The 13,510-nt window shown below is 35.0% G+C and overlaps 1 protein-coding gene across 1 annotated transcript in view; it reads right to left on the bottom strand.

Annotated features, from left to right (window-relative positions):
* Positions 1-313: 313 nt before the first annotated feature.
* The window catches only part of MED13 (mediator complex subunit 13), a 94,182-nt gene continuing 80,985 nt past the window's right edge, over positions 314-13,510 (bottom strand). The window contains exons 25-30 of the mRNA XM_061142687.1: positions 12,959-13,117; positions 12,656-12,841; positions 10,415-10,563; positions 8,349-8,522; positions 4,652-4,752; positions 314-4,313 (exon numbers count right to left, since the gene is read on the bottom strand). Of these exons, the coding sequence (XP_060998670.1) occupies positions 4,181-4,313; positions 4,652-4,752; positions 8,349-8,522; positions 10,415-10,563; positions 12,656-12,841; positions 12,959-13,117 (902 nt within the window). The 3' untranslated portion in view covers positions 314-4,180. The remainder of the gene's footprint in view (positions 4,314-4,651; positions 4,753-8,348; positions 8,523-10,414; positions 10,564-12,655; positions 12,842-12,958; positions 13,118-13,510) is intronic.

Raw genomic sequence — 13,510 nt, 5'->3', positions numbered from 1 at the left:
CGCTTATGTTTCAATAACACTTATGCAATTTTTTATAGTACAATTTTTAAAAATATTTCAAGGTAGCTTGTTTAGACTAGAAAACTGATATGAATCTGATCAGCCTAAAAGGAATTTATACGTATAAATACAATTTTCCTGTATACTATACACTGATGTATGATTAAAATCTTTTACAAAGTAAAATACTTCAAAGAAAAGCTTATCAGTTTTTAGATTGCCCCTTTTCATTTATAAGTGACATAAAAATACCACTACTACTTTTTACATGAATTTAAGATGGAAATATTTTCAAGAGAATGAGACACCACAATGAAGGCTTCATGAATAATTTATTCCATTTGAAGTTTTTTTTGTTTTTGTTTTTTTTAAAAAGTATAAACCTTTTCATTTCCTCAATCACAATTTGTACAACTCAGTGTTATGGCATTCGGCAGCAATAGTGTTTGTTCCTTATTCTTTTTTTGTCACGTTAAAAAAAAAAAAAGCAATTGGACCATATTAAATGTCACTGCTAAACAACTTTAAAACGCCCCTTCATAAAGTGACCAAGCTATTTTGAGAGAGCTGATGCTGACATGTCCAGTAATGACATTACAATTTATAGTTTAAACTCAGTAACTTTAAGGTCCACAAATCCAGTTTACTCTGAAAACTAAAGCTATTTTAAAACTTCATGAATACATCAACCTGAGGAGTATTTTAGGTCCCAAATCCAGTTTTAAATTAATACTCCACAAAAAAGAAAACATATATATATATATATATATAAATTTAAACCACAGTTCTGGGCCCATTAAAACATCAAGAAAAACTGAATGGTTAAGATTTTCTAGCAGACTTTTTTGAGGGGTGCAGGGAAGCAAAAGAATTTTATGTCAAAAACATTTTTCCTTAATTTAGACAAAGAGAAAACCCAGACCAAAACATCACTCATGCAACATTAAATGTATTAATAGACTGATATGTGATGCCATAGTGGATGAGTAGCAAATTATATGATGCAACAGCATTTAAAAACTTCGTTTTAATGTATTCAATTTGAACATTTTAAATAACGCAACATAGTATTTTGATATTACAGTATTAACATAGTGCTTGATTAAAGATCTGCAAATCTTTGTAGTAACACATTAAGTTAAAAAATTACCTCAGAAGGTAAATATGAAGACAAAAGGAGAATATTTTAATACAGTAACCTGTGCCATACTGACAATTGAGTACGAATACAGCTGAGGATAGTTGACTAAGTAGTAAGAGCTTAATTTTTAGTGGTTTAAGAAAAGTTAGAAAGATTTAAAAATTACAGCTACTTTAAAATTTAAGGATTACATATAAGTACACTTGGTGGCCTTCTGGCCAAACAATAAGGTGTACAGAAATTTATTCATACAGTGTTAATTCACAGTCCTGATAACTGAATGGCTTGCATAAGAAAGGTATGGCTAGATGTTTCTCACTGGCTGGAAGCAGACATTATATAACTAATCCTTTAAAATGCCAAAATACTCAACTCCCACCCTGCTTTGTAATGGATAACTGCACAAAAAACAGACATTAGCACTGTAACAAAGAAGTCATGGTGTTGGTGATCAACTGGTATAAAGTATATCACTTTGCTTACCTATTTAAACAAAACTACCCATACTTGTCTGTGACTACATTAGTAAGTCAGATCCATCATTCTGAACGAAAGGCTTAATTTTTTGTTTTTTTCTGAAACAAGTTTCCTAACCTTTTTGAATGGCTATTTAATAATTTTCCATTTGAGTGTGAATTTATATATGAAGGGAAGAAAAAAGTCTTATCAGTAAATCCTATATATTTGGGAACTATTCCTTGATTCCCAGATAAAAAGGAATCATGTAATGGGTTCCTTTCTTATGGCTCCATATAAAAAGAAACTGTCAGGGAATAATTTTTTAAAAATCTGTTTTCAAACTGAGGTGTGGTTACTATAGATTAGTGATTTTAAACAACCGAGAGTATACTTTTTAAAGAGTCACTATTGAGATAATAAAATATATAAAAAAAGAATACCATTTTAATACAAATTTCAAATAAGCATCTTTCCCCTCAAATCTCAGACAAGTATTTTTTTAAGTACAGAACAAAACATGCCAACATAATCTGTAGTGTGTTAGCATAATTTAAGAACAAATGCACAGATGTGACCTTTAAATTTTCACTTCAAAATAGGCTGACCACTGGGATTGCATTATAATTTTGAACAAATGATTGAAAACCTTTGTTAGCAATTGTGTTTTCTCTATAGGAAAAACAAGACTTGCTAATATTTTAATATACACAATTTGAAGAAGTTACATTTTTCATAAGAAAGTGATATTTAAGCTAAGCATATAGTATTTACAAAACAAGTTTCAGTTAAAAAAAAAAATAACAAAACATACCAAATTACAGTTTTGTAAATACAATCCATTTTGTCCTTGTAGGGAATTAGTGAACATACAAATTCAGAATTTAGCTAGACTGCTTCCAAGAAAGACAGGTAGACTTGGCGACTGTGAATTTAAGTCAGCTACACAGGTAGGAGGCTAACTTGGACTCTCTTGTGAGCAGCACTGTAGAAAGGATTTTTTAAGGGGATAAAGGCTGCATAAAAGCAGTTATCTTGGCATGTGCAAACAAGAAGAGGGAAAGCTGTATTGAAGGAAGGGGTGAATTAAAGTCCCTAAAATTCAAGTCCCTTCTTTAGGGAGGTGAGAACCTCCTTGGCATATGCCCTGCCTTTTCTGAGCTGTGTTATAGAAAAGTACAGACTCTGGTGTTTGGGACTGTCATCTCCAAACCAAGAAAATTAAATAAATAAAAAAGGCAAAAGGAAACAGGTTAGGTTTAGAAAATGGTTCTTTAACTAGTGGAATAGTCTGAATACCAGAATTCACTGAGAATCTATTTACACCACAGTTTGATTGCACACACACACCCATACATATGCATACTCTCATACACATTCCCAATCTTTAATTAAAAAAAAAAAGAGTCAAACAATCAAGAGTGACTGCTCTTAAAATAATTTGTAAAATGCCTAGAGCTGGGCTAAATTTCAACCTATAGCAGATCCTGAAGATAATTTTCATAATTAATAATACTACCATGCCTAGATGTGCCACTGTTAAAACAAACAAAAAATTTTAAGCATGTAACATTAAACACCAAAATTAGTTTAAGCATTCAGTAGCAAATGTTTTTCTTGTAAAACTAAGTTTCTTTCACTGGAAATGGCCTGAAATATTAGTCATAGCCCTAAACCATAGTACAAAATATAACTGAAGAATTCTCATTTTTATTCTAAGTTAAACCACCTAACAATATCACTTGTATATTGCCATCATGTTATTCTGTAAAGGTGTGGTTGATATATAAAATGTTGTAAGACCCGGTACCTTTTCAATTTATAAACACAGTGAACTTCATTACTGTACATGTACTCTGCAACTACAGCTTAGCTGTAAATCCTCCACACACAATGGTATGGACATTATTTCCCCTCTATCCCCATTAAACTGTACATCAAGACAATACAAATTTACTGTCCCACCCACCCCCTTACAAAAAAATAATACTCTAAAAGCAACCCTACTGCAACTTTTTAATTAAGACGATTACATATATTTTAGACCAATTGCTTTAAAGCAAGAAGGCAGTATAAACCTTCTAGGAAAATTTTTATAAAAGAGGTTAAGAAATATAAGACAATTTATACATTTAAAAACTTACAATAAATAAGAGATGCAGGCATTTTTGAATACTAGATACTATAATCCAATACAAGAACATCTTGATGTTCTGAAGCCATATGTTGAAATTCATTGTTCCTCATGTTTCCTTCTCCATGCTTTTAATATTCATTTAACATGACTGGGTACTATGGCTCATTACTTTTCACAAATACTGTGACTGGAAAAAAAAGGTTAATTTTGCTACGAAAATGTTATAATATGTTGTGTATGATCAGTCATCATCCTAAAGAGTTCAGTATAGTCAATGAAAAATAACAGGGTTATCGCCCCTCCCTCCAAGTCAAAACAATATTTGTTGAAGTAATAAGAATTAGACCCCATCACAAATGACTTTCACTGAGAAGATAACTGTAACTTAATCTTGCAGCAAAATCTTTTTCCTTGTTCTTTTCTTGCACAGTTCCATCAAATGAAGATCACAGCATATTCATGATAAAGTTATATAACTGATTCAGCACCACAAAATGAATTGGGAGACATGAGCGTCTGTCCTGGATTGCAGGGTCACAGGTTAGCCAGGAGAGTGCATTGTACTGTTCCAAAACAAACCTGAAAAGCAAGTAAACTAAGTAAGTCATATATGTACCTACATTGTAAATTTTGGAAGCAAATTCGAAGATGGCATATAAGATTAAAAGTCACACACACAAAAAAAGTTAAAGTATGAAATAGAGGGTCTTGGGGAGATTAAAGAAAACTGATTTTCATTAAAATTGTTCTCAGAGGTAGATTACATGTATTAGAAAGGAAAGCACTCATTCTGAATGATAAATAATTCAACTAGAGATCCAAAGGTAAAACAACTGTAAACTACTGCCAAACATGAGAAAAATCTGTGAGGATGAACATGCCATTCCTTCCAAGCTCAGCAGTAAGCAGCACGGTACCTGAGGACGTCTGAAGTCTGGTTTGAGTCGAGGGGGTGGGAGTGTTTACTGTGAAGCAGCTCGTCAGATTGCACTGAAGGCACGTGGAGGTGCAGAGAGGCCTGGAAAGGAACAGGGCCAGTCAGCCAGCGGGAAATCTGCTGGTGTCGCCTCGTCTGCCCAAGGTCTCGTCCTTGATGAAATACATTTTAGACTTACGTAGTGAATGGGAGCCACTATAAACATGGCTATTCTTCTTGTGTAATTCATTATGTAATTTTTAAGTGCATAACAAAACTTGTTCAGTTTCATGGCTTTTGAGACCACAGAAAGGATTTCTAATTATTTTCTATGTGTAACTTGCCCAGATGTGTGAAGTAAATGTTTAAGAAAGCACAAAACTGATAACCTGAGTACAGTCTGTATGTAACACAGACTATGCGAATTAACCTAGGTCCAGGGCTGAAAGAGTACTGTGCTAAGTAGCTTCAGTGTGTCTGACTCCTTGAGACCCTGTAGACCATAGCCCGCCAGGCTCCTCTGTCCACAGCGAATTTTCAAGGCAAGAATATTGGAGTGGATTGCCATGCCCTCCTTCAGGGGATCTCCCCAATTCAAGGATCGAACCCACATCTCTTATGTCTGCTGCACTGGCAGGGGGGTTCTTTACAACTAGAGTCACCTGGGAAGCCTGAAAAAAGTACCAGAAGCAAGCATATGCACATATTTTACCTGTAAAGCTATAAATCTTATGCAGAGCTACTTTCAGTGGCTGGATGAAGCACAAGCAGGAAATCAAGATTGCCAGGAGAAATATCAATAACCTCAGATATGCAGATGACACCACCCTTATGGCAGAAAGCACAAAGGAAATGAAGAGTCTCTTGATGAAAGTGAAAGAGGAGAGTGAAAAAGTTGGCTTAAAACTCAACACTCAAAAAATGAAGTTCATGGCATCCCGTCCCATCACCTCATGGCAAATAGATGGGGAAACAGGAAACTGTGACAGACTTTACTTTCTTGGGCTCCAAAATCATTGTAGATGTTGACTGCAGCCATGAAATTAAAAGACGCATGCTCCTTGGAAGAAAAGTTATGACCAACCTAGACAGCATATTAAAGAGAAGAAACATTACTTTGCTGCCAAAGGTCCATCTAGTCAAAGCTATGGTTTTTCTAGTAGTCATGTATGGATGCGAGAGTTGGACCATAAAGAAAGCTGAGTGCTGCATAATTGATGCTTTTGAACTGTGGTGTTGGGGAAGACTCTGGAGAGTCCCTTGGACTGCAAGGAGATCCAACCAGTCCATCCTAAAGGAAATCAGTTCTGAATATTCATTGGAAGGGCTGATGCTGAAGCTGACACTCCAGTACTTTGGCCACCTGATGTGAAGAACTGACTCATTGGAAAAGACCCTGATGCTGGGAAAGATTGAAGGCAGGAGGAGAAGGGGATGACAGAGGATGAGATGGTTGGATGGCATCTCCCAACTCGATGGACATGAGTTTGAGCAAGCTCCTGGAGTTGGTGATGGACAGGGAGGCCTGGCATGCTGCAGTCCACGGGGTCGCAAAGAGTCGCAACTGAGTGACTGAACTGACTGATGAGCAACTTAAGTAATACAGTGCACAGATGCATTCTTTTGTCCATTCAGTTTCATAATGGAGGTTTAGTAACAACTCATACACTCACTTAGGTATGGCAATGAAGAGTAAAAAAAAGGAATATGGTACTCTTCTTCACATTTCAATCAAAGAAAGTGAACTGTTTAGTTTGTAAGTCAAAATATATAACAGTGTTAAGCTATGAAAAGACATAGTACTGACTGCAGAAACTCTTGACAGATCTCATTCTCTGTACGACTATAAAAGGTATTATTTTATATTGAGATGCGCTCTCCTCTACAACTGCAATAATATGTATAAAATTTTGTGTTGTGTATTTAGAAATATAATCAAAAATATGTTTCAACTGCCCACGGGCCCTAGATTTATGAGTTATAAGCAAAAGTCTCTCATATGGCAGATTACAACAAATAAATGAATGTAATTAGTAGTAGTGCTCTAATTTCAATGATAAAAAGATTTTTTTAATCATCTAGGTAACAACCTTTTTTTCCCCAAGCCAAGAGAAACATACCAAATGATTTTATTGCCTATGATATAGAAATAAAATGGAATGTATAAAAAAAAAAAGGTGAACAAAATTATGGTAAGTTATGCCTTACCTGGTAATTCAGACCAGAAGTCCTAATCTTGTTACACTGTATCTGAGGGTGAATGCCCACTTTACACTATCCTCTCTGCAAATAAATATTGAGTAGAAAAGAATCTGGATAGTCCCTTGGACTTCTTATAAAGTGGTGTTTCTTAAAAACATGTTCTGTGAAACACTATTATTTGCTGCTGTTTTTCAGAGCTTTTAATGTGTATGGGAATAACAAAAGAGAGAGAGCAGAAAGCACATGGAGCACTTCCTAAAGGACCAAAGAACCCTCTGTTTTGTAGAAACTCCAAGGACTACTACAGAAGTGCAGAAATCCCCCTGGGAATACATTCTTGTAATGAGATACAAGACCACTACACATATACTGGAAGGGGTAGAAAAGTCTTGTGCTAAAACTATTACCTTGGCCAACACTCTCTAAATATATTATCTCACTAACAGTCAATTCAGATCAACAGCTCTTGTATCCTTCATTAATGTGCTACAGAAATTCACTGTTTAATCAAAATGTCACTGACTCAATGATATGTGAGCCAAGGGAATCATATTTAATAGTAACAGGCTTAAAAGACAGCAACAAGCTTATTGGTTCAAGTACCCACTAAATATAATCCTAAAAAACTAAAGTACATACTATTCAACTTTTACCCTACAAATAAAAATCAGCTGGCAAGTAGTTAAGTTAGCATAATTTATGGAATAAACCAGTCAACTTCTGGTAGGTTTATACAAGAATAAGTGAAATCAGATCTTCATTTGTTATTTTGGAAAAGTAGTAGTAGCAGCAGGAACAAACTCTAGATAGGGCTTTCACATTTCATTTTACCATTTTATGATTTATCTCCACCTTGTTATATCACTTGATAATGAATTTGTTTTGATAAAATAAGTCACTATGGGTCTGAGAATACCATTACTTGAAAACCACGCAATAGTTTTAACACAGCAATTTATACAAAGCTAGCAAGCTTTTTTAAGGAGGAAGGGAAATGCACCTAAACAGCAAACATTTTTATAAAGATTATGAATCCTTCTTCAGTTCTCAAAGTAATGAGGCATAATAGGAGTGTACTATGCTATAATTCAAAGAATAACATATAATCATTAAATGATTCAGGTTTTAATCAAGTCTACTACCAATTTATGACTCTGGACAAACGAGTTTTTCTGAACTGTTAATATGCTCACTAAGAAAATGAAAAGGAGGTTTCTTCTAGCTCTAAACTCTAAATGTGCAGCTAAAACTAATTAAGAGCAAAGGTCTCAGACAGTCCATTTAAAGCTATTTAAAAGTTTAAACTTAATATAAATTTAAGAATTAGAGTTGCTTCATAATTATTCTCTTTGTTATTTTATCTAGAGAGTTATATGTGGCAATGCATTTAAGACCTCAGACAAAAGCTAAAGACTTCACTTCCATACTTCTTAGGACTTAAGCGGTCAATCAGCATCACTCAGGAACTGGCCAGAAAACAAAAAAAAGAGCAATACCTTAAGAAAAAGGGGACACTGATATTGTGCTTGAGGACATGCTGACCAGAACCAGTCAGGTAAGGGACCCGCTTTGGCAGTTGATACAAAGTAACCAAGGGCCAATGGTTGCTGAAGAATATTAGTTACTTCATCATGAGATTCTGTTGAAAGTAGTCGATCAGTACCTTGACCCTTAAAAAGAGAAAAATTAAAAATATGTTAGTTCATTTGCTACATAATAGCTATAAATACAGAATGGTTTATTACTATCAGTCTCATTACCTAATTACTTCAATTTAAAAAATACTGAAGGACATTTTATTTTCTTTTATAGATAAGATCTGTTTATTTAATAAAATTCATCAGCAATGGTCCAGTGTCATCTGAATTATTTTCAACAATAATTTTCATTCCAAACTCTTACAATAAATATCATTTCAAAATAAAAAGATAGAAAATTTGGCAAAATGTGTTAAAATGCCTGTGGTTTAGTTGCTAAGTTGTGTCCAACTCTCGTGACCCCATGGACTGTAGCCTGCCACACTCCTCCGTCCATGGGATTCTCCAGGCAAGAATACTGGAGTGGGTCGCCATCTCCTTCTCCACTGAAGGACATTTTAAAAAGTCAATTTGCTACGTATCTTAATTAGTAATAGTATTAAATAAATGAATTTTAAGAGTTTTAAGAAAATATACTATTTTAACAAGTTTGTATTATTAGGTCAAGCCCATGTTCAGTGTGTGACTGTGTGTATAAATCTTTGTAGCTGACTCAAAAGTTTACAAAACATTCAACGAACTTTCTAACTTATTTCCTAATACCCTCTCAACTAATTCATGATTGTATCCCAATCCAAAAGGTGGACTGAATTTATCTTTGTTCACGTAGCACTATCTATAAAATGCAGTTAAGAGTTATTTGGAAGGCATTATGGCAAGGATCATAGCCTTTAGACTAGTTAATGCATTCTTTGCTATTTATGTTAAGGAAATAGGTAAAAAGAAAAATGATATATCAACACAGAAACGTTCACTGCAATTATTACTTACAACAGAAAAAAAATAAAAGATTTAAGTGTCCAATATTTGGGGAATGATATAACAAACTAGATAGTATTACTGACTCAATGGACATAAATCTGAACAAACTCCAGGAGACACTGAAGGATACAGGAGCCTGGCGTGTCGCAGTCCATGGGGTGGTGAAGAATTGGACACGACTTAGGAACTGAACAGCAATGAAAACAAACTATGGTAAAGGATCAATGTAATTAAAAAATTGCTAAGGGAATTCCCTGATGGTCCAGTGGCTAGGACTCAACGCTTTCTCTGCCAAGGATGCAGTTTCAGTTCTGATCTGGGAACTAAGAAACCACAAAATTGGTTCTATTAAAAGTGGTATGATTATTGGTGCTTTTCCTTATTTGTTTCTTTTTTCCCATCATTTAATTCTTTTCCAGTTAAAAAAGAAAAAGGAAAGGATGCAAAGTAAGGTCAGACGAAGATCCTTCTTTAAACATATGTAAACATATGCATGTTATAATAATCAAATAACCACTACATATATAATTTCATTCAAATAATGATGTTATTCAAATGAAGCTCAAATAATTTTGAGTTCAAACAGAAGGACAAGACAGAATGTTTCCGTAACGTAAGTGGTAAAAATAAAAAGGGGAGGGGTCTGTGCTCTTTCTATTTTTATGGGAAAATCAGTTATTTCCTTTATGTTCCTTGTCCACAGCTCTGATATGAGTGGCAGCTCTTAGAGTCATATCCTGTTTTTCAGATAATCTAATTCTATTTCTAACCAGAAGCTGTGGTGAAGTAGCAGGAAAACTTAAAGAAGGATTAATGCCAAGTAGTCTAGAAAATACAAAGTCAGAGAAAGCAGAACCTTAAAGACCCTCTTAACAATGTACAACTCAACTTATTGATGTCTCCGTGGTAGAAGTACATGAACGGACTGTTTTAATTTTCTTGCTAATTTTCAAGGGGAAAAAAGTGTTCTTTCTCATTGATATAGTCCATTACTAAGATAATGAATGACATTTAGATAAACTGAACTTTTATAACAGGATTACCTTGCCAGTGTCACCTCCATGGGGGTAATGAGATCCTGGAGAATGAACAGGAGAACCCGTTGGAGATGCAGGAAGGATATTAATGATATCAGGGTCAAGATCATCTCCTGTGTCTAATAAATCAAAGATACCCATTCCATCTGCTCCATCTATGAAGAAGGAAGAAAAAATTAAATACTCCATTTTTCATATCCCACGGTCATTTACAAGAAAGGGTTAAAACAATGGATCTTAGCCAAAATAAGTTAATTTAATCAACATCTACTGAATGTATACCATGTCCAAGTATTGTGATAAGATACAAATAATCAACTATGCATAAATAAACATGAGACTGCTTTGAATAATGGTCCCTCCCTAAAATGCCCACATCCTAATTCCAGAAATCTGTGAATATGTTATGATAAAGAACTTTACAGATGTGATCAAACAAAAGGTCTTGAGATGGGGAGATTATTCTGGATTATCCAGGTGGGTTCAATGTAACCAAAGGGGTCCCAACAAGAGGGTTAAAGAATGCTTAGAGTCACTGAAGATGTGACTGTATTAACTTGCTGGCACTGAAGATGAAAAAAGGGACCATGACCAAGAGATGTACATGGTCTCTAGAAGTTGTCAAAGACAAGGGAACAGATTCTCCCTTAGAGCCTCTAGAAAGAATCAACCCTGCAGACGCCTTGACTTTGTATTTATAGCCCAGTAAGAATAATTTTGGACTTCTGATTTCCACAACTGTAGGAAAATAAATGTGTGTTGTTTTAGGCCAATAAGCATGTGGTAATTTGTTACAAATAGCAACAGGAAACTAACACAAATGCTGGGAATGAAAATGTATTTAAAATGAGACTGCTGCTGCTACTGCTGTTAAGTCGCTTCACAAATTCCTTAATTCTTTATTATTAAAATATTCAAGTTACTGCATACACATTAAAAGAGGAGAATAATTATTACCCATACTTTTGACTTTAGAGATGTGTCATTTTCTCAGAGAAACAATGCAGTATCACTTATTTTCTCTTGTACTAAAATGCAATCTATATAAGTACATCTAGAAAAGTTATAAATTACTCTATTATTTTAGTAAATCAAAATAGAATAGAATATAAAATGACCTGCAAAGTTTACATACAGGTAACTCAACAGTATGTACATAAACTATACAAATATTTTATGATCAATGTTGTCTTTTAACGTAAGCAAACATCAGGGACTTCCCTGGTGGTCCAGTGACTAAGACTGAACTCCCAATGCAGGAGTCTGAGGCTGATTCTTATTCAGGAAACTAGAACCCACAAGCCACAACTAAGAGTCCGCATGCCATAAGCAAGACTCAGTGTAGCCAAATTAATTAATCAATTCAAAAAATAAGTAAATATTTATGGGATAATTCACAGCATTAGTTCTGATATCAATAAAGTAGAAGAATGGTATTAGTCTCCTGTAGCAGTTTAACAAATTTCCACAAACTTGTTGAAACAACGAACATTATTTTCTTCTAATTCTGGAGGTCAGAAGTCTAAAATCAGTTTTACTGGGTTGAAATCAAAATGCTAGTCATTAGGCCAGAAATCTAGGTACAGGCAGGGGTATGCTCTCCCTCAAGGCTCCAGGGGAAAAATCTGTTTCCTTGTCTTTTCTAACATCTATTCCTATTTTCCTTGGCTCAAGCTCTTTCCTCCATCTTCAAAGTCAGCAGCATAGTCATTTCTCTCTGACTCTGATTTCCTCTGTTGCCACTACACGGTCCTCTCCTCTTTTGTGTACAGTCAATTTCTCTCTGTCTCCCTCTTCTATGGATATATAAGATTGCATTTCGGGCCCACCTGCATAAGCCAGAGTAATCTCTCCATCTTAGATCTTTTCTCAGATCTGCAAGAGCATGCATATAACGTTAACAGTCACAGGTTTCAGGAATATACACAGGACACAGATGTTTTGAGAGGCATTATCCAGTCTATAATCAGTCAGAATCACCCAGATTTATTTTATATTTGCAAACCTCTAGAGAACAATTTGACTTCCCTGGTGGCTCAGATGCTAAAGCGTCTGCCTACAATGCGGGAGATCCAGGTTCAATCCCTGGGTTGGGAAGATCCCCTGGAGAAGGAAATGACAACCCACTCCAGTACTCTTGCCTGGAGAATCCCATGGATGGAGGAGCCTGGCGGGCTGCAGTCCACGGGGTTGCAAAGAGTCGGACATGACTGAGAGACTTCACTTTTCAGAGACCAATTCACTTACCATTGTTGGGATTGAAAGCTAAGTCTAAATTTTCAGTGGTATAAGTAGCTGAAGCTACTTGCACAGAAGCAGAAGTTGGAAACACAAGTATATGAGTACATGATATATCCTGTGGGGTATTAAGCTGAGACGCCTGCATGTTTAGAGTGGTGCTTCTTCCGAATACAGAACCAGTTGACACAGAATCTGAAAAGAAAATGAAAGGTATTTTTTCTTTTAATTAATGAAGAATCAATTTTACATAACACTTAGAAACTTAAGTACATAAAGAATTAAATCTGATATAAACTAAAGATAACTAACCTGGCATAATAACAAAAGAGCCTTGGGGTTCCATTGCTACCAAGCAAGCACTGAGAATGCTAGGAGAGTCTGCAGCAGATATACCACACATTCTACACATGTCTTTCAGCCTTTTACTTAGAGACTGCAGGTTTCGACGACTCAGCAAACAGCTCCAATCTGTGGGTATCAACAGTAAATAATAATAATAGTAATACCCAAAATAAAAGCACTGTTAACAACCTAGAGAACAAAAGTTAAAACATAATGGTTTTGAAATTAATGTATTCCTCAAGAGTCATCAAGTCAAAAATCTATTACTGATAGGTCTCAACATCTTTTACCCCCTAACTTCAGTATATGCTGATAACAGTATCTATTGAACATAGGATGAGTTGACTAATAAGCAGAAAGGGGATAAAACTGGGAGATGGCAAGAATAGTAGTAATAGCACTTATTTAAAATTGGAATAAGTTCTCTTAAAATTTGAGTTAGGCCATTTGGCAGCTAGACATATGTGGTTCCTCTTTAAAGAGCAAGACAGAAAACTAGGTTTTTATTACCTTTTGCAT

The sequence above is a fragment of the Dama dama genome, chromosome 5 (assembly GCF_033118175.1).
Source record: "Dama dama isolate Ldn47 chromosome 5, ASM3311817v1, whole genome shotgun sequence".
Lineage (NCBI taxonomy): Eukaryota > Metazoa > Chordata > Mammalia > Artiodactyla > Cervidae > Dama > Dama dama.
Note: the sequence above shows the minus strand (reverse complement) of the source record. Positions and strands in the feature narration are given on the sequence as shown.